The sequence below is a fragment of the Oncorhynchus masou genome, chromosome 12 (genome assembly GCF_036934945.1).
Source record: "Oncorhynchus masou masou isolate Uvic2021 chromosome 12, UVic_Omas_1.1, whole genome shotgun sequence".
In the NCBI taxonomy this organism is placed as follows: Eukaryota; Metazoa; Chordata; class Actinopteri; order Salmoniformes; family Salmonidae; genus Oncorhynchus; species Oncorhynchus masou.
This window is the reverse complement of record NC_088223.1, coordinates 21,051,374-21,072,236: the sequence shown is the minus strand read 5'-3', so window position 1 is coordinate 21,072,236 and position 20,863 is coordinate 21,051,374. Positions and strand designations below refer to the sequence as shown.

Sequence of the window (20,863 nt, the reverse complement as noted above, 5' to 3'; positions counted from 1 at the left end):
GAACATCAGACTCTGAGGCCTCATCTTCACTGTCACTTTCCAACCTTGTTGAGGATGGCTCGTTATCAGGCTCAAAAAGTCTCAAATTTTCCCTGATGGCCACCAATTTTTTTTTCAGCCTATTGCGTGCTTTGATGTGTGTGATCCTAAACAAGGACCAAACAAGGACCAGTTTGGTCCTCTGAGGCGGCTGATGTTGGTGGGATTTGGAGGATGATGGAGGCAACAGGGGAAAGAGCCTCAGATCCACAAAGTCCCTTCCAACAGCTGGTTGATGAGATATGTTGGCACAACTGCCATATTGCATCTCCAATCCAAAGCCCTTGCTTGCAAGTGTACTTCTCCAGACTGCCAAGAACCTTGCCCTCATCCAGGCCAAGGTGGCGAGACAGTAGTGATGAAACCATAGGCCTTGTTGATCTCTGCACCAGACAGGATGCTCTTGCCAGCATACTTGGGGTCCAACATGTACGCTGTGGCGTATATGGGCTTCAGGCAGAAGTCTTCACGCTTTTTGATGTATTTCAGAACTGCAGTTTCCTCTGCTTGGAGCAACAGTGAAGTGGGCAGGGCCGTATGGATTTCTTCTCTTACATCTGAAAGCAGAGTCTGAACATCAGGCAGGATGGCATTGTCTCCCTCAATCCGTGCAATGGCTATTGCTATAGGTTTCAGGAGTTTAAGGCTGCTTACCACTCTCTCCCAAAATACATCATCGAGGAGGATCCTCTTGATGGGGCTGTCCATATCGGCAGACTGTGATATGGCCATTTCTTGGAGACTCCTTCCCCTCCAGAAGACTGTCAAACATGATGACAACACCACCCCAACAGGTGTTGCTGGGCAGCTTCAATGTGGTGCTCTTATTCTTCTCACTTTCCTTGGTGAGGTAGATTGCTGCCATAACTTGATGACTTTTCACATACATACACGTATCCATTGTTTTCAGTGCCATGATGTCCTTGGGGAGAAAATTCAATCCGTGAGCTGCACAGCCAATGGGTGTGATGTGAGGGTAGGACTCCTCCACTTTAGACCAAGCAGCCTTCATGTTCGCAGCATTGTCTGTCACCAGTGCAAATATCTTCTGTGTTCCAAGGTCATGGATGACTGCCTTCAGCTCATCTGCAATGTAGAGACCGGTGTGTCTGTTGGGGCGGCAGGGTAGCCTAGTGGTTAGAGCGTTGGACTAGTAGCCGAAAGGTTGCAAGTTCGAATCCCCGAGCTGACAAGGTACAAATCTGTTGTTCTGCCCCTGAACAGGCAGTTAACCCACTGTTCCTAGGCCATCATTGAAAATAAGAATTTGTTCTTAACTGACTTGCCTAGTAAAATTAAGGTAAAATATTATTTTTTTAAGTCCCTTGTCTGTGATCTTGTAGAATACTGGTTGAGGGGTGGAGATGTAGTTAATTATTCCTTGCCCACAAACATTAGACCACCCATCAGAGATGATTGCAATACAGTCTGCTTTCTCTATGATTTTCTTGACCTTCACTTGAACTCTGTTGAACTCTGCATCCGGCAAATGAGTAGATAAAATATGTCTGGTTGGAGGGGTGTATGCTGGGCAAAGAATATTCAGAAATCTCTTCCAATATATATTGCCTGTGAGCATCAAAGGTGAACCAGTTGCATACATAGCTCGAGCAAGACATTCATCAGCATTTCTCTGACTACGTTCCTCCATTGAGTCAAAAAAACTTATCTGATTCCAGGAGGACCATGAGCTGTTGCTATCGATAAGGTGTCTGATTCATAATTTTCACCTCAAATAGAAGTAGAGGGATTTTGTCAGAGGTTGCTTGTTGTGAGCGCTGAGGGAACTTTATGCACTTGGCCAGATGATTCTGCATCTTTGTTCATCACATATGATTTGGCACAGTATTTGCAAAATGTACACAGCTTTTCCTTCTACATTAGCTGCAGTGAAATGTCTCCAAATATCTGATCGTTCCCGTGGCATTTTCCTGTAAAGATTAGGAAAACAATAGTAAAAAAACAACAGATACAATTCCATGTACAGATAACGAGTTAAGCAGTTAGATTAAACAACTCCTTTGTAAACGATAAATGTTTTAAATGAAACATGTATGGAAACAGGTGAATTAACACTCTTCAGTAAGCATGCTCAAGCAAGCTAAAACCCACATGGTAGCAAAAACTAACTAGCAGAAAATGTTAATTAATGAGTCAGAAATGATTTAAAACCTCTTACAGCTCCCCCTCTACTTTGTACAATTTCCACCTGAAGACATACCCAAATCTAACAGCCTGTAGCTCAGGCTCAGAACCAAGGATATGCATATTCTTGGTACCATTTGAAAAAATACACTCTGAAGTTTGTGTACATGTGAATTGAATGTAGGAGAATATAACACAATAGATCTGGTTAAGATAAAACAATGAAAACAAACCATACATTTTTTTTACATCATCATCTTTAAAATGAACAAGATAAAACAAACATTCAGATAGGATGATGGGGACAATTTCAGTGAAAATTATAAGAGGGCAACAGTACTTGTGCAAAATTTCAGGATGATAACTTCCAAAATGAGTGTGCTTCATGACATTTATCAAATGTATCCAAGTGGCCAAATTGGTGAAGGTATACATTTTGAAACAAATAACTATATACAAAATACTAAAATGGTATTCTAACAAACCCCCCCAAAAAATGTAGAAAAAAAGGGGTAAAAAATAATTATTGATGAAAAAAATATATATAAAAAATATATATACATTTACAAAATAACATGGGTAACTATTTAACGACTTTCAATATTTGGAAGACCCTCAGTCCTCTATCAAATCAAATCAATTTATATAGCCCCAGCCTAAAACCCCAAACAGCAAGCAATGCAGGTGTAGAAGCACGGTGACTAGGAAAAACTCCCTAGAAAGTCAAAAACCTAGGAAGAAACCTAGAGAGGAACCAGGCATTGAGGGGTGGCCAGTCCTCTTCTGGCTGTGCCTGGTGGAGATCACAGTGGTTGTAGAGGGTGCAACAGGACAGCACCTCAAGAGTAAAAATGAACAGTTTAGGGTTCCATAGCCGCAGGCAGAACAGTTGAAACTGGAACAGCAGCAAGGCCAGGTGGACAGGGGACAGCAAGGAGTCATCATGGCAGGTAGTCCTGAAGCATGGTCCAAGGGCTCAGGTCCTCCGAGAGAAAGAAGGAGAGAAAGAGAGAGCAGACTTAAATTCACACAAGATAAGACAGGAAACGTACTCCAGATATAACATACTAACCCTAGCCCCCCACCCACTTTGCCATATAACCCCACCAACTTTGCCATAACTCTAGACAATATTCTGCTGCTGATGCCAGATGCCATAGCAGTCTCTTTCTGATGTAAAGCAGAGGGTCACTGAGCATGTGGTGCATGTGATGGGAGACTTCACCTTGCAAACCTAGCAACGCCTAATGCTGTGCCCTTTTGGCCCTTAGGCACATCCATGCCTGCACAAATATATTTGGGCAGATGAACACTTGTGGCAGGAGCAGAAGGGACAGGGCTTGGTGCAGTGGTGCTGTTGCCAGCAAACTCATTGATGCTCCCTCTAATGTAGACTGATTGGAGGAAGCATGCTGGCTGTGTTGAGATGTATGGGTTTGCATTCTACACAATACCATTTTATATAAAATGGGTTTGCATTCTACACAATACCATTTTAAGACAATACCATTTTATATAAAATGGTATTGTGTAGAATGCAAACCCATACATCTCAACACAGCCAGCATGCTTCCTCCAATCAGTCTACATTAAAGGGAGCATCAAGGAGTTTGCTGGCCACAGCACCAAGCCCTGTCCCTTCTGCTCCTGCCACAAGTGTTCATCTGCCCAAATATATTTGTGCAGGCATGGATGTGCCAAAGGGCCAAAAGTAGATATACACACACACACACACACACACACACACACACACACACACACACACACACACACACACACAGGCTATGGTCGTTCTCATACAAACAAACAGACCCTCACTCACAATGACTAGCTAACGTGTACTTTACCCATTTCATTACATCTTTATATATTGCAAATAAAATGTCAAAACAATCACAAATAATATTTTATATTAATTTCAAACAACGGCATTAGCATGAGAGCAACTTACCAGTCCAAAACAATGTCCTCTCCTTTCAAAAAATATGCCTCGGTTTCAGTCTTCAAAATGGAGTCTTCAAAAAAGCAGATGTCTCACTTTCACAATGAATTTCCTCTAAAATTGTTTCTACATTCGTATATCTAGTCTTAGAATTAGCTTTCCTTGACTTATTCGCCATGATGTTGGATAAATAAACAGCTGAAGGTGGAAGTCACCTAAATACTGCTGTGCGTAATAAGCTTTGCTCCTTCGTGGTAGAATTGGCAATGGCGAAAGAACGGTCCTTACGCCAGCGTTCAACGGAAAGGTTTGTCTTACAACAAAGAATCATGGGATATTGCCGTTTACCTATGCTCATTGGCCATCTACCCAGCTAGATTTCAAGACGATCAGTGGTCATTGGGTTAAAAGACAGTCAATCATCGAGACAGTGGTCATATAATTGGTGCACAATGGGCTCATCACTTGTTGTCTTCTAATCATTTTTTCCGGGTCAATACGTCCCGCAAAGTTACCCATCATGTTTGTTTGTGTTACTGTTAATTTCAAGGAAACCAAACATGACTGGATACAGTCAGGGAAAGTCTATTTTACGTTGGATGTTACGTCGAAAATTGAATGACACGAAATTCAACGAGATAAGCGTTCACAAAATGTTGTGTTAGGCTATAAAACAATGGATTTAACCGAACAAAAGACCATTCATTGTGTAACAATGAGCCTTGGGATTGCAACCAGAGTAAGATCTTCAAAGGTAAATGATTTATTTCAATGCAATCTGTGATTTCGTTACGCAAGTGCTGGCTGAATAAGTAGTTTGATACGGGGGTCTGTGCTCAGATAATCGCAGCGTATTCTTTCGCAATAAATCATTTTTTAAATCTGACAACGCAGTTGGATTAGCAAGATTCTAGGCTTTCGAACCATGTAAGACACTTGTATTTTCATGAATGTTTAATATGACTATTTATGTAGCGATCACATATGTTGTCGAATTTAATCCCGCTAACGTGTTCGGTGCGCAGAGGTTAAACACACTTTGCTGTAGGCTACTATTTACTAGTTAACAAAAAATCATGTATGTCATAAAATAAATTCACCCCACTCAGTATTGTAATCGAAACGTACCAGAAAGCATGTAGTCCTTGGCTAAGACAGTGCAGTAGAGTGAGCTCGATAGAATGCACTGTGCATGCAGAAGGTTGCAATTCCATTGAATTGGTGATAGTTTCACCAAAATATCCCACAAACCCTAAAATTGCCTTATGTGTATCCCACAAAAAAGTTTCACTGTTATAAACTTTTTTGATGAATTTCGGCAGAATTCCCCAAATTCCCGGGCTTAACTTCCCATGGAAAATTCTGGATATTTACCGGAATGTTTCCGACCCTTTGCAACCCTACTACCATACATACGTTTCTGCCATATTGGCATTGAGATGACATCAGTCAAAACACCTCAAAACAAGACATGGTATCAAGAACAAGATAAAACTAACTGAAACGAGCCACCTACGATTCCTCACATGGCAGTTTCTTGTCATTGTTGCTAGCTATCTGGCCATCCAGAGTCACAACAACACACTGCCTTCTGCCCCATTGAAGCGTTCACATCATTTTCAAGGCGTTCTCAGCTAACCCGTCTATACTGGAGCTCTGTGGCATGGCACTGAATGGACAGCACCTCCGTATAGTAGCCAGCTATAACATTATTCCATTTGTGTGCGGTTACACATTTTTTGGGTCACAGTTAGGTAGCCTACACTGTGTATATGAAAATCAGAACTGGCACACAGATCTTTAGAAATGGTAAATTGGCACTCCACATGAAAAAATGTTGCTGACCCCCTGCTATAGGCTAAATGAAGCCATCCTTGTGGAAATGCTTTCCTGCGCTTCCCACCAACACTGTCTCATTGCGTTGCATCCAGATATGAATACCAGCTAATTTCTGCATTTGCCTGTCTGCATTATTCGCCAGGGAAGGGAAACATTCTGCGAATATTGAAACATTGTTGAGTTTAAATGCCAAAATCATATTCAAAGCAATCGGCGCACTGCATAATGTAGCCTTTATTTAACTAGGCCAGTCATTTAAAAACCTATTCTTATTTACAATGACGGCCTTTCCTGCCAGACCCAGACGATGCTGGGCCAATTGTGCGCCACCCTATGGGACCCCCAATCACTGCCGGATGTGATGCAGCCTGGATTCGAACCAGGGTCACTTCAGTGACACCTCTTGCACTGAGATGCAGTGTTGTAGACCGCTGCACCACTCAGGAGCCCGAGTGGCAGAGCAGTCTAGCTAAACAGCTGACCAGCAAAGCAGAGGGCCCAATCTCTGCTCCCTGCCTTCTAAAAGTGACAGAAAAAGGTATACAGGCTGGCATGGTCTTAATCAGCCATTTAATACTATAAACAGCAGTTGAATTTTAAATCGGGATTGGAATTAATTCAACCCCCCCTCAAAAAGAAAAAATATGACTACTTAAAATGTGGGGTTTTGAGCTAGGGTATGGCAACTACCATACCCTACCATTAAACAAAGAGTCACACACTCCATGTGTGTAAACTCCCAGTCATTTATTGGGTAAAGCACCTCACTGTGTCTTCTTCAGGGTAATGTCATGAATGCTTTAACCAGGTTATGTAGACAAATAGCGCAATCAGTGCAACCAATGACAATACCCTACCATACCCAACTGAAACCCCTGGAATCAGTACTGGAAGTCCTGTCCAAGACCGAAACACTCCGCTCTACCCTGCTCTTCTCTTCACAGTGCGTGTGTGTTTGTGTGTCCACTTCACAATGAAGTGTGAGGGACGTGACACTGGTCTGTACTCACCACCACGGTGATGCCGTCCTTCTCCAATGGAGCCTTATCATAGGTGACCTCACACACTCTCACTACCGTCGTGGCTCCGTACTTCTTAAGGTCCTACGGTGGAGGAAGAGGGAAGGAGTTCCGTTGATAAATAACTCAACACTGTGTGTGTGTGTGTGTGTGTGTGTGTGTGTGTGTGTGTGTGTGTGTGTGTGTGTGTGTGTGTGTGTGTGTGTGTGTGTGTGTGTGTGTGTGTGTGTGTGTGTGTGTGTGTGTGTTTTGGCGGGTGGGGACATGCGTGTACAAATATATAGCCTATACACGTGCATGGACCCATACTCATAGTAGTACAGCAGGCTGATTTAGTTACTTTAAGGGTTCTGTCTGTCTGCCTGGGACTGTGTCTGTCTGGGACTGTGTCTGTCTGGGACTGTGTCTGTCTGGGACTGTGTCTGTCTGGGACTGTGTCTGTCTGGGACAGTCTGCCTGGGACGGTCTGCCTTTCTGCCTGGGACGGTCTGCCTGGGACGGTCTGTCTGCCTGCCTGGGGCGGTCTGTCTGCCTGGGACGGTCTGTCTGCCGGTTTGACTGTTTGTTTGTCTGTCTGCCTGCCTGTCCGTGGCATTGTGGCACTCTTTAAGATAGCCCACATGTGGTTCTGAGAAGGTCAGCCTTAGTTCTGCTATTGTCTGACTGCGAGGCACGCTCCTCTCACTGCCCGTGCCATGCGAACGACGTGGCAGTGGGACACATCGCCATGGAAACTGAAGCATTGTTGAAGAGGGAGCAGCCAGCGCACCGTTGTCATCATCAGACCCTCTCTATAGTCTGTGCTTTTTTCTCAGTGTCATTGAAACACCTTTCTTAAGATAGGGCCTTGGAGCAGTGTCAAGAAGATGTGTCAGTGGAAACAAGGAGAGAGACAGAAAGACAAGGAAGGAGAGAGAGAATAACGACATGAAGAGAGGGAAAAAAATAGTGAGGATGAGAGGGAAAGAGAAATGGGAGAAAAGAACTAGAGAGAAAGAGAGGGATGTATGGAGAGAGAATCATGAGAGAAAAAAATATTAGCAGGTCTAAACGAGCGGGGGATAGAACGGTCCTCACCTCGATGAAGCTGTTGAGGGTGGAGTTGGTGGGGTTGTGCGTGATGAGCAGCCGCATGTTCTTGTAGCACACCTCGGCCGGCGCCGGACGGTTCATACGGGCCATGTTGACAACCCTTACCCAGCTGGGGGGGCGAACACAACACGGACAGGGACGCAAGGGGACCACAAACTGGTCGTCCACGGTGGCCACGGTCGCTGGTGGGCTAAACTCCTGCAGACGTTCTCAGTCCTGTCCCTCCTTTAAGACGATAAAAAATACAAGTCTGTCCTCGGGTTGGTCGATCCTTGGGAGGGTCACTGTGGTTGGTTTAGATGAGGTCTTGGGCTTTCACTGAAGAGTCGTGGAATAGTTAGTCCAATCATCCCATTAGGGTTCCTGAGAGAGGGTCTTAGAGTGACAGACCTAGGGTGTGGAGAGTCCTGGGAGGCAGGGAGCCCTCGATGCGTTGGTACCCAGGGATCAGTGCAGGGTATTAGGCGGACAAGGCAGAGCAGTGGGCATCCTCCCCTGGATCAGCCTATGCTCTGGGATGTTGAGCGTGGCAGTAGTCTCCAGTCCTCTGCAAGAACGCCATCAAAAGCACAGCGCCAAGGGTGTAAAACTGTGCGGCGCCAACAGGGAGGAAAGGGGGGAGGCAAAGAAAGACAGAAGAGAGAGTTAAACCACAAGCAAGATAAATCTGAGAAACAAACACGAAACACTGGCTGCATCCTCGGGAAGAGCTGACTGGAGAACAGATTAATGATATTTCTCTCTCTTTCACTCTTCCCCTCTCGTCTCTCCCCTCCCACATGACTGGCACTATGTAAACAGGGTCGGCTCCATGCATAAGCGACATCAGGGGGCTGCTAGGGGGCCCCCGAACCCAAAAATAATGGAGAATTTTTTTTTTTATAATAATAATTCATTAATAGAAAAATAGATAGGAGAGAGCGATTGAAATAGATGAATAGCTGGATATATACAGTCTGGAGGTGTGTTGGGTCATTGTCCTGTTGAAAAACAAATGATAGTCTCACTAAGCGCAAACCAGTTGGGATGGGGTACCGCTGCAGAATGCTGCGTAGCCATGCTGGCTAAGTGTGCCTTGAATTCTAAATAAATCACCAACAATGTCACCAGCACAGCACCATCACACCATGCTTCACAGTGGGAACCACATGTGTGGAGATCATCCGTTCACCTACTCTGCTTCTCACAAAGCCACAGCGGTTGGAACTAAAAATCTAACATTTGGACTCATCAGAACAAAGGACAGATTTCCGCTGGTCTAGCGTCCATTACTTGTGTTTCTTGGCCCAAACAAGTCTCTTCTTATTATTAGTGTCCTTTAGTAGTGGTTTATTTGCATCAGTTTGACCATGAAGGCCTGATTCACGCAGTCTTCTCTGAACAGTTGATGTTGAGATGTGTCTGCTACTTGAACTCTGTGAAGCTTTTATTTGGGCTGCAATTTCTGAGGCAGGTAATTCTAATGAACTTGTCCTCTGCAACTATGGGTCTTCCTTTCCTGTGGCGGTCCTCATGAGAGGCAGTTTCATCATAGCTCTTGAAAGTTTTTGCAACTGCACTTGAAGAAACTTCAAAATTCTTGAAGTTCTTCACTATTACTCTATAATGTAAAAATAGTAAAATTGAAGAAAAACCATGGAATGAGTAGTTGTGTCCAAACTTTTGATTGGTATATATATATATATATATATACACACACACACACTGAACACAAATATAAATGCAACATGTAAAGTGTTGGTCCCATGTTTCAAGAGCTGAAATAACCTTTTTGTTCACCCACACACACACACACAATTCTGTAATTATTCAGACCTCTCGACCTTTCCCACATTTTGTTACATTACATCCTTATTCTAAAATGTTTTTTATTTCATTTTTATTGCCTCATCAATTTACAGACAATACCCTATAATGACAAAGCGAAAACAGGTTAAGAATTTGTCAAATTTATTTAAAAAAATAAAAAATGGAAATATCACATTTACGTAAATATCCAGACACTTTACTCAGGTGCTATGATGAAACTGTCTCTCAATCGGACAGCCACAGAAAAGGAAAAGTTCCTTCGAGTTACCTGCCTCAGAAATTGCAGCCCAAATAAATGCTAAAGTAACAGACACATCTCAACATCAACTGTTCAGAGGAGACTGTATGAATCAGGCCTTCATTTAAAAAAACGGAAATATCCTCTCAAGCTCTGTCAAGTTAATGGGGAGCATCACTGCACAGTCATTTTCAGGTCTCTCCAGAGATGTTCGATCGGGTTCAAGTCTGGGTTACTCAAGGACATTCAGAGACTTGTCCCTTAGGCATTCCTGCGTTGTCTTGGCCGTGTGCTTAGGGTCGTTGTCCTGTTGGAAGGAAAACCTTCGCCCCAGTCTGAGGTCCTGAGAGGTCTGGAGCAGGTTTTCATCAAATATCTTTCTGTACTTTGCGCTGTTCATCTTCTCTCAATCCTGACTCGTCTCCCAGTCCCTGCCGCTGAAGAACATCCCCACAGCATGATGCTGCCTCGACCATGCTTCACCGTAGGGATGGTGCCAGGTTTCTTCCAGAAGTGACGCTTGGCATTGGCTTCATCAGACCAGAGAATCTTGTCTCTCATGGTCTGAGAGTCTTTAGGTCCCTTTTGGCAAACTCCAAGCAGGCTGTCATGTGCCTTTTACTGAAGAGTGGCGTCTGTCTGGCCACTCTTCCATAAAGGCCTGATTGGTGGTGCTACAGAGATGGTTGTCCTTCTGGAAGATTGTCCCATCTCCACAGAGGAACTCTGGAGCTTTGTCAGAGTGACCATCGGGTTCTTGGTCCCTTCCTTGACCAAGGCCCTTCTCCCCCGATTGATTCCTTCATCTGATGAAACCAAGATTGAACTCTTTGGCCTAAATGCCAAGCATCACGTCTGGAGGAAACCTGGCACCATAGTACAGAGAGATCCTTTATGAAAACCTGCTCCAGAGTGCATAGGACCTCAGACTGGGGAAAAGGTTCCCCTTCCAACAAGGACAATAACCCTAAGCACACAGCCAAGACAACAGAAGAGTGGCTTCAGGACAAGTCCCGGAATGTCCTTGAGTGGCCCAGCCAGAGCCTGGACTTCAACCTGATCGAAAATTTCTGGAGAGATCTGAAAATAGTTGTGCAGCAACACTCCCCATCCAACCTGACAGAGCTTGATGATCTGCAGAGAAAATGGGAGAAACTCACCAAAGAGGTGTGCCAAGCTTGTAGTGTCAAGGCTGTAATTGAAGAAGACTCAAGGAGTCTCAAGGCTGTAGTTGCTGTAAGGTGCTCCAACAAAGTACTGAGTAAAGGGTCTGAATACATTGCTTTGTCATTATGGGGTATTGTGTGTAGATTGACACAGAAAAGGGTACATTTAATACATTTTAGAATAAGGCTGTAACCTAACAAAATGTGGAAAAAGGGGTCAAAATATTTTCCCAAGGCACTGTACAGCCGTGGCCAAAGGTTTTGAGAAATGACACATTAATTTACACAGTCTGCTGCCTCAGTTTGTATGATGGCAATTTGAATATACTCCAGAATGTTATGAAGAGTGATCAGATGAATTGCAATTAATTGCAAAGTCCCTCTTTGCCATGCAAATGAACTGAATCCCCCCCCAAAATATTTCCACTGCATTTTAGCCCTGCCACAAAAGGACCAACTGACATGTCAGTGATTCTCTCGTTAGCACAGGTGTGAGTGTTGACGAGGACAAGGCTGGAGATCACTCTGTCATGCTGATTGAGTTCCAAGAACAGACTGGAAGCTTCAAAAAGGAGGGTGATGCTTGGAATCATTGTTCTTCCTCTGTCAATCATGGTTACCTGGAAGGAAACACGTGCAGTGTTCATTGCTTTTGTCACGCCTTGGTCTTAGTATTTTGTGTTTTCGTTAATTAGTTGGTCAGGCCAGGGTGTGACATGGGTTTATGTTGTTGTATTTCGTAGTGGGGTTTTTTAGTTATTGGGATTGCGGCTGAGTAGGGGTGTTGCATAGGTTTGGCTGCCTGAGGCGGTTCTCAATCAGAGTCAGGTGATTCTCATTGTCTCTGATTGGGAACCGTATTTAGGTAGCCTGGGTTTCACTTTGTATTTCGTGGGTGATTGTTCCTGTCTCTGTGTAGTTTCACCAGATAGGCTGTAATTAGGTTTCACGTTCCGTTTTGTTGTTATTTCTTTATATCAGTTATTTCATGTACCGCGATTCATTTGTTTCATTAAAAAACATGAGTAACCAGCACGCTGCATTTCGGTCCGACTCTCATTCAACAAACGAAGAACGCTGTTACAGCTTTGCACAAAAAGGGCTTCACAGGCAAGGATATTGCTGCCAGTAAGATTGCACCTAAATCAACCATTTATCGGATCATCAAGAACTTGAAGGAGAGCGGTTCAATTGTTGTGAAGAAGACTTCAGGGCACCCAAGAAAGTCCAGCAAGCGCCAGGACCGTCTCCTAAAGTTGATTCAGCTGCGGGATCGGGGCACCACCAGTACAGAGCTTGCTCAGGAATGGCAGCAGGCAGGTGTGAGTGCATCTGCACACACAGTGAGGCGAAGACTTTTGGAGGATGGCCTGGTGTCAAAAAGGGCAGCAAAGAAGCCACTTCTCTCCAGGAAAAACATCAGGGACAGACTGATATTCTGCAAAAGGTACAGGGATTGGACTGCTGAGAACTGGGGTAAAGTCATTTTCTCTGATGAATCCCCTTTCCGATTGTTTGGGGCATCCGGAAAAATGCTTGTCCGGAGAAGACAAGGTGAGCGCTACCATCAGTCCTGTGTCATGCCAACAGTAAAGCATCCTGAGACCATTCATGTGTGGGGTTGATTCTCAGCCAAGGGAGTGGGCTCACTCACAATTTTGCCTAAGAACACAGCCATGAATAAAGAATGATACCAACACACCCTCTGAGAGCAACTTCTCCCAACCACCCAGGAACAGTTTGGTGACGAACAATGCCTTTTCCAGCATGATGGAGCACCTTGCCATAAGGCAAAAGTGATAACGAAGTGGCTCAGGGAACAAAACATTGATATTTTGGGTCCATGGCCAGGAAACTCCCCAGACCTTAATTCCATTGAGAACTTGTGGTCAATTCTCAAGAGGCGGGTGGACAAACAAAAACCCACAAATTCTGACAAACTCCAAGCATTGATTATGCAAGAATGGGCTGCCATCAGTCAGGATGTGGCCCAGAAGTTAATTGACAGCATGCCATGGCGGATTGCAGAGGTCTTGAAAAATAAGGGTCAACACTGCAATATTTACTCTCTGCATCAACTTCATGTAATTATCAATAAAAGCCTTTGACAGATATGAAATACTTGTAATTATACTTCAGTATTCCATAGTAACATCTGACAAAAATATCTAAAGACACTAAAGCAACAAACTTTGTGGAAATGAATATTTGTGTCATTCTCAAAACTTTTGGCCACGACTGTATATACACAGACTTTCTTAAGGTGGGGGCGGACTCAGTAGAGGTCTCAATTTACTGTTGAGAGTTAGAATAGAAGACTACACAACGTGCAATTTCAAAATGTGGTCTGCAACCAAATCTCACTTAGGGCCTCCAAAAGGCTAGGGTCAGCCCTGTATGTAAATTATGATTCAAGATGGTGTGCAACATAAAATAATGGTTTGTTTATTAAATGAGCAACAAAAAGGCATTCAATTCACCTTCCATCACTGTTTTCATTTCCCCAACCAATTTTCCACATTAGATATGCTGGAAATGATTCTCTAAGGGTCAAAATAACAATAAAAACATTACATTTATGAGAACATTTTCACAGAGAACAGAATTTATCTGCTTTACAACCTACATACTATACGTGTTCAATAAAAAAATACGATTTCAGGAATTGTTTACAATTGCCCATATTAGTTCTGCTCCAGATTCAATTATACCATTATTAGCCTAGTCTACAATATTGAAGAATTGTGGAGCATTACACTGACACACACTAATACAGGTAAACTTTATAACCTCAAAATCCAATTCAATCAGTGCCATAAAAAAGCCAATAAGACTGCCCCCAGTGAGCCGCTGTTTGACAGACACTGACCGACGGTAGACCCCCCCAGCCGCGCAAAGACGCACCTCGGTTCACTCCGACAATTTAAAACTGCCGGTGTAAAAAACACATTCAATCCACATCAGATCCATATATTTATCTAAATGTATGGCACTGGTCCACGTACATCGAATCCTCTTACCGCTCCTCGGAATTATGAGTAAACCTTACGACAAAGTCAGACCAAACATCTCTTGCAGAACGGCTTTCAGTTTGTAGAGCGTTGGTTATGAGAACAGACGTGGCCAAAATAGTTTGTGCGCCCGTCTCTACCGCTCTCTTGCCCCTCCCTGTGCTGCTTTAGCCTACCTTACGCAGCTAGCTCCCTGCTCGAAATAATTCAGCCTGTTCTGTTATTCCCAAGATAATCACTGGAGGTTAACAGCCGACACCAAATACCATTTTCTCTGACTCGGTTGAGACAGTTCAGACTTGATTTATTTATGACTCGGCTACACTAGGTCGGGTCTGCCGCTCATATCATAGCAAAGCAGACAGAGCCTCTCCTCATACGAGTGGAGAGAGAGCCGCCCACAACGGTCAATCCCACCCATCTTCATTCTTCAGTTCTCATCTCAGTAAATGCTGCTGAACCCGCCAAAAGTGTCTCTCACTTGCAGGAAGAAATAAACATGGTCAGGGAAGTGTACAACCGTCTTCCACTAAATCTTTCATTTATCCCCAATGTAGGATAATCAATGTAATTGAGATTAGGAGAGTGAAATTGAGGAGAATTGCTCCCCTTACTCCAAAGCAATGGAAATATTTGTGCCAATGTTCCATACATTTTTTTATATTTTGTGTAGAGATTCTTGAAAGTTTATTAATTTATTAAAATGAATAAAGGCTCAGGTCCCCCACACTCTAAAAATTTGGGGTTCAAATCAAATTGTATTTGTCACATGGTCTGGATACAATAAGTACCGTGAAATGCTTACTTACAAGCCCTTAACCAACAATGCAGTTAAAGAGTTAAGAGAATATTTGCCAAATAAACTTATGTAAAAAATTCTAAAAAGTAACAATAAAATAACAATAAACGAGGCTAGTCAGTGTGCAGGGTACAGGTTAGTGTACATAGGTAGGGATAGGTATGGGATGAAGGTAGGGATGAAGTGACTGCATTGTAGGGGGGGTCAATGTAAATAGTCTGGCAGTCTTATGGCTTGGGGGTAGAAGCGGTTAAGGAGCGTTTTGGTCCTAGACTTGGCGCTCCGGTACCGCTTGCCGTGCGGTAGCAGAGGGAACAGTCTATGACTTGGTTGACTGGAGTCTCTGACAATTTTATGGGCTTTCCTCTGACACCACCTATTATATAGGTCCTGGATGGCAGGAAGCTTGGCCCCAGTGATGTACTGGGCGCCACCCTATCAGTGAAAATTTGACGGTCAACTAGCTGAGAAAGTTTGAGAGGGTTTATCTAATGTTCCTTCATTAGATTTGAGCTAATCTTGTTCTGGCTGGCATTAGTTGTTGATCTTGTTGTTGTTGATGTGCATATAGGGAAAGAGAGCTGGACTCCCATGGTATTAAGCTACAAATTTGCAGAAATCCATTCAAGTGTATTTTGTGGCTTTTGCTGAATGTGTTCTAATGATCTAACGTCGTGCTGTTGCAACTGCCTGTAAACACAATCTAGTTCAAAGTGAATGATGGCAGGCCCTTGTAGCAAATTGCATTGTTTGCATAAAGGCCTACGGTACCTCTGACTGGCTATGGCGCACCGGTCTGAGTAGACTCCAGTCCTGCACAAGACAGATGTTTTTATTAGGTTTTATTTCTTGCAGTGTCTATTAATTGTCCACGGCCGCTTTCCCACTCTGTATTGCTATAGAAGTTTTACAAATGCCTTAGTATACGCAATTCCCAAACATTCTAAGACTTTATGAAAACGTGAAAATGACCATATCTTAGTGCTCACTTGTCAGAAAATGTTTTTAAAAATAATATTAAGTGTCATTCTTCCTGGGGGTGTATATCAACAGATTTTAATAAGATAAAATGTTGCTAAAATGCTGGCGGTTCAATTTTAAAAGTAGTAATAAGTTAAGTAGTAAAAAGCAAATGCATCCAACAAATGTTTTGCCTTGCGTGCTGTGAATATGGGACCGAAATGTAACTTTTTACTACTTTAATACACATAAGTGAATTGGTCCCAAAACTTTTGATCGCCAAAAATTGGGCGACTATGTACTTTCTAAACAGTTCACCCGTTATGAATAAAAAAATGTCCCTTAAAACAAAGCTGACAGTCTCCACTTTCAACTCATTTTCATTGTATCATTTCAAACCCAAAGTGATGGAGTACAGAGCCAAAAAAACAAAAAATGTGCCACTGTCCCAATACTTTTGGAGCTCACTGTATGTAAGAATGTTGTTCATCAACTACAGCTCAGCCTTCAACCCCATAGAGCCCCCCAAGCTCATCACTAAGCTCTGGACCCTGGGTCTGAGCCCCGCCTTGTGCAACTGGGTCCTAGACTTCTTGATGGGTCGACCCCAGGTGGTGAAGGTGGGCAGCATGCCAATTGGTAAACTTGATGATTAAGTTGGAGACGTGTGTGGCCACGCATGGGTGAACAGGGAGTACAGTGTACTGATCCTCAACCTGGAGGCTTCACAGGGGTGTGTGCTCAGCCTCCTCCTGTACTCCCTGTTCGCCCATGCGTGGCCACACACATCTCCAACTCAATCATCAAGTTTGCCAACAACACAACAGTGGAAGGTCTGATGACCAACAACAACGAGACAGCCTACAAGAAAGGAGGTGAGGGCCCTGGCGGAGTCATGCCAGGAAAATAACTTCTCCCTCAATGTTAACAAAACAAAGGAGCTGATCATGAACTTCAGGAGACAGCTGAGGGCGCACGCCCCCATCCACATTGACAGGGTCGCAGTGGAGAGGGTGAAAAGCTTCAAGATCCTCGGCGTGCAAATCACTGACAACCGGAAATGGTCCATCCACACAGACGGTGTGGTGAAGATGGTACAACAGTGCCTATTCAACCTCAGGAGACTGAAGAAATTTGGCTTGGCCCCTCAGCCACCCGAGCCACGGCCTGTTCACTCCGCTACCATCTAGAAGGCGGAGACTGTACAGGTGCATCAATGCTGGGACTGCAAGACAGAAGCTGTTTCTTAATCTTCAGGCCTTCAGACTGATAAATAGCCACCTCTAGGTGGCGTCTGCCCAGTACCATCTGTTGGTCACATATACCTTAAATATAAAATGGGCCTCACAATAGGCCCTAGGATCTCGTCACAGTATTTCTGTGTATTGAAATTGACATTGATAAAATGCAATTGTGTTCGTTGTCCATAGTTTATGCCTGGCCATACCATAACCCCACCACCACGGGGCACTTTGTCCACAACGTTGACAACCGCAAACCGCTCGCCCACACAACACCATACATGTCGTCTGTGGTTGTGAGGCGTACTTCCACATTCTCTAAAACAACGTTGGAGGCGGCTTATGGTATTGCATAAAACAACGTTGGAGGCAGCTTATGGTATTGCATAAAACAACGTTGGAGGCAGCTTATGGTATTGCATAAAACAACGTTGGAGGCAGCTTATGGTATTGCATAAAACAACGTTGGAGGCAGCTTATGGTATTGCATAAAACAACGTTGGAGGCGGCTCACTGCATTGTAGTGCTAGAGGCATCACTACAGATCTGGGATTGTTCCCAGCTGTGTTGCAGCCGGCCGCGACCAGAAGACCCATGAGGAGGCGCACAATTGGCCCAACATAGTCAGGGTTAGGGGAACGTTTGGCTGGCTGGGATGTCCTTTTCCCATTGCGCTCTAGAGACTCCTTGTGGCGGGTGGGCGCTTGGGCGCCAGTTGTGCGGTCAACAGCTGTACAGTGTTTCCTCGGACACATTGGTGTGGCTGGCTTCCGGGTTAAGCAAGCAGTGTGTCAAAAGCAGTGCAGCTTGTTGGGGTCGTGTTTCAGAGAACTCATGGCTCTCGACCTTTGCCTCTCCAGAGTCCGTATGGGAGTTGCAGCGATGGGACAAGACTGTAACTACCAATTGGATCAACAACAACAAAAAATTGCACTGATAAATGATGGGGACTAGCCTGCTCGTCCTCTGCAGCATGTGTTGTCCCAATCAAGCACCCAAGCTAACTGGCTAAAGTTGGCTCGCTTGCTAATTCCAGAAACACAGAGAACATCTCATTCTGACCATTTTACTCGCCTTAGCAAAGCTGGTTAGGCTGTCTACATGTTTTACAGAGCGTTCGTGACGAACAATTACTTTTTTGCCTAGATAGCTAGCTAATGAAGCGATTCACATTTATTGCTAGCTAAACAAATGACACCTGCATCTCTAGCTGTGTAACCGCCAAAAAACGATACGGGGAAAAGTTAGTCACTCAGCCACTCCTCCAATGACATAACGTCCTCCTCGCAGCAATCTAGTTAGCTAGTGTTAGGCGCTGTGTTTTATATATTGCTACATAAATAGATACAGTAGCATATTAGCCACGTTATGACTGACTTGTGATCATTGTCCTTACTAGTTTGATTGTATTGACATTCCCAGCCTTAGTTACATTTGTCCGTTTTTGTCCCCCAAAAATTATAATTGAAACAAACAGTGCATCCTGAATGGCGGTAGCATTTTTTTTTTAAATACTGTCAAGTTGGCTTGGCACAATCTTGCTTTCATTGCCGCCGTTCATTACCTTGTCTGTCCAGCAGGTCTCCCTTTCCCCTGAGCCCCCCTTTCTAAACAATAGCCATACAGCTCTTCGGTCTAGCCTTTCCCTGCCTTGCATGCCCAGGCAACTACTTTTAGCTTTTCGCCATTCTCAGTGCAGGTGGTACATAAAGCCCTGAAATCCTTAGATCAGAGAAAGCCTGCAGGTCCTGATCTTTTGGATCCCTGCTTTTTAAATCTGGCAGCTGATTTCATAGCTGAACCACTTACATATCTGTTCAATCTAACCCCGGAATGTAATGAAATTCCAAAGATCTGGAAATCAGCATTTGTCCTACCACTTTTAAAAGGGGGAGATCCAACTCTTTTAAATAATTATAAGCCAATCTCAAAGTTGTCACCCCTGGTGAAAATACTTGAAACCCTTGTAAGTGAAAAGTGAAAAGAGTTTTTATTTACTAACTCTATTTTATCAATGTACCAATCGGGCTTCAGGAAGAAGCATAGCACAATTACAGAAGCCATGAAGGTTTTAAATGATTTCACTGAAGCCATTGACAAAAAACAGCACTGTGTCTCACTTTTTATTGATCTCTCTAAGGCTTTTGATACAGTTGATCATGCTATACTAAGGCAGAGATTGTCGAGTGTAGGTCTTTCGGAGCATGCAGTTGCATGGTTTGCTAACTATCTGTCTGATAGAACTCAATGCACTCAATTTGATGGGCTTATGTCTGTTAAATAATCTGTCTTGAATGGTGTGCCCCAAGGCTCTGTACTTGGTTGTCTCTTACGCACTATTTATATAAATGATTTAGACAAAAATGTCCAAAATGCACAACTTCATTTTTATGCTGATGCTACTGTTATTTCCTGTTGTCCCGCATCTCTTACAAAAGCTTTCCAGAACATGCAAACTGCTTTTTATACAGTTCAACATACCTTGTGTCAATTGACGCTTATCCTCAATACTGACAAAACAAAATTAATGGTGTTTTCTAATGCAAGAAATCTGAACCTTTCACCTATTACTACCTGTCAGGGCAAGGAGATTGAGGTTGTAACCTCATATAAATATCTTGGAATTTTAATTGATGACGGCCTCTCTTTTAAATTGCATATTCAACAACTTGCAAAAAAATTTAAGCTGAAATTGGGATTTTATTTTAGGAAGAAGGCCTGTTTTTCTTTTGAAGCCAGAAGGTGGCTAGTATCAGCTACATTTATGCCTTTACTAGACTATGGGGATATTTTATATATGAATGCTTCCGCTCAGTGTTTGAGATCAATTGACACTCTTTACCATGGCACTTTGAGATTTATTTTAAACTGCAAAACCCAAACACACCACTGCACTTTGTATACCAGGGTTGGCTGGCCTTCTCTAGTTACTCGTAAGCTCAATTACTGGTATACTTTTATTTACAAAGCCATTTTGGGTTTACTACCTTTTTATTTGTGCATTTTTATTGTTCAGAAATGTGGTGGGTCGTCTCTTCGTTCGCTGGACTTTATCCTGCTAACTGTTCCAAATGTCCAAACTGAATTTGGTCAAAGGGCTTTTATGTACTCTGCGCCATCGCCTTGGAACACCTTACAAAATACTTCTAAACTGGAAGAACTTGTCCCGATTGGTGTTTTTAAATCACAGATGAAGGATTTTGAGGCTGATTCCCTGACCTGTCAATGTTTTTAATTTGCTGTTTTATACTCTTGTGAATTCAATGGTTTTTACTAGATTACTTGTAGTTTTTCATGTTGTCTGTCTGTAATCTTTTTTGTAATGACTTGGTGCTGCCTATCTTGGCCAGGGCGCTCTTGAAAAAGAGATTTTAATCTCAATGAGCCCTTCCTGGTTAAATACAGATTTTTTTTAATCTAAAACAAAAACAAGCTAAATGGCAAGTAAATTGCAAGCCTATTCTATACCACCCTGACAATCAAAACAGTAAAGTCCAACCCCATAAATCTTTAAAGTGAAGTGACAAACAGATTATAGGTGGGTGAGCAGCACAGGGCATTGA

General features: G+C 43.4%; 1 protein-coding gene across 4 annotated transcripts in view; it reads right to left on the bottom strand.

Moving 5' to 3' along the window:
• Positions 1–20,863, bottom strand: part of LOC135549680 (protein tyrosine phosphatase type IVA 3) — a 68,551-nt gene that overhangs the window by 25,734 nt on the left and 21,954 nt on the right. Inside the window, exons 1-3 of one of the 4 annotated variants that reach the window (XM_064979874.1) lie at positions 14,477–14,687; positions 8,062–8,665; positions 6,976–7,068 (exon numbers count right to left, since the gene is read on the bottom strand). In XM_064979874.1, the coding sequence (XP_064835946.1) occupies positions 6,976–7,068; positions 8,062–8,166 (198 nt within the window). In that variant the 5' untranslated portion in view covers positions 8,167–8,665; positions 14,477–14,687. The other 3 variants (XM_064979872.1, XM_064979875.1, XM_064979873.1) reach the window with 3 other exon arrangements.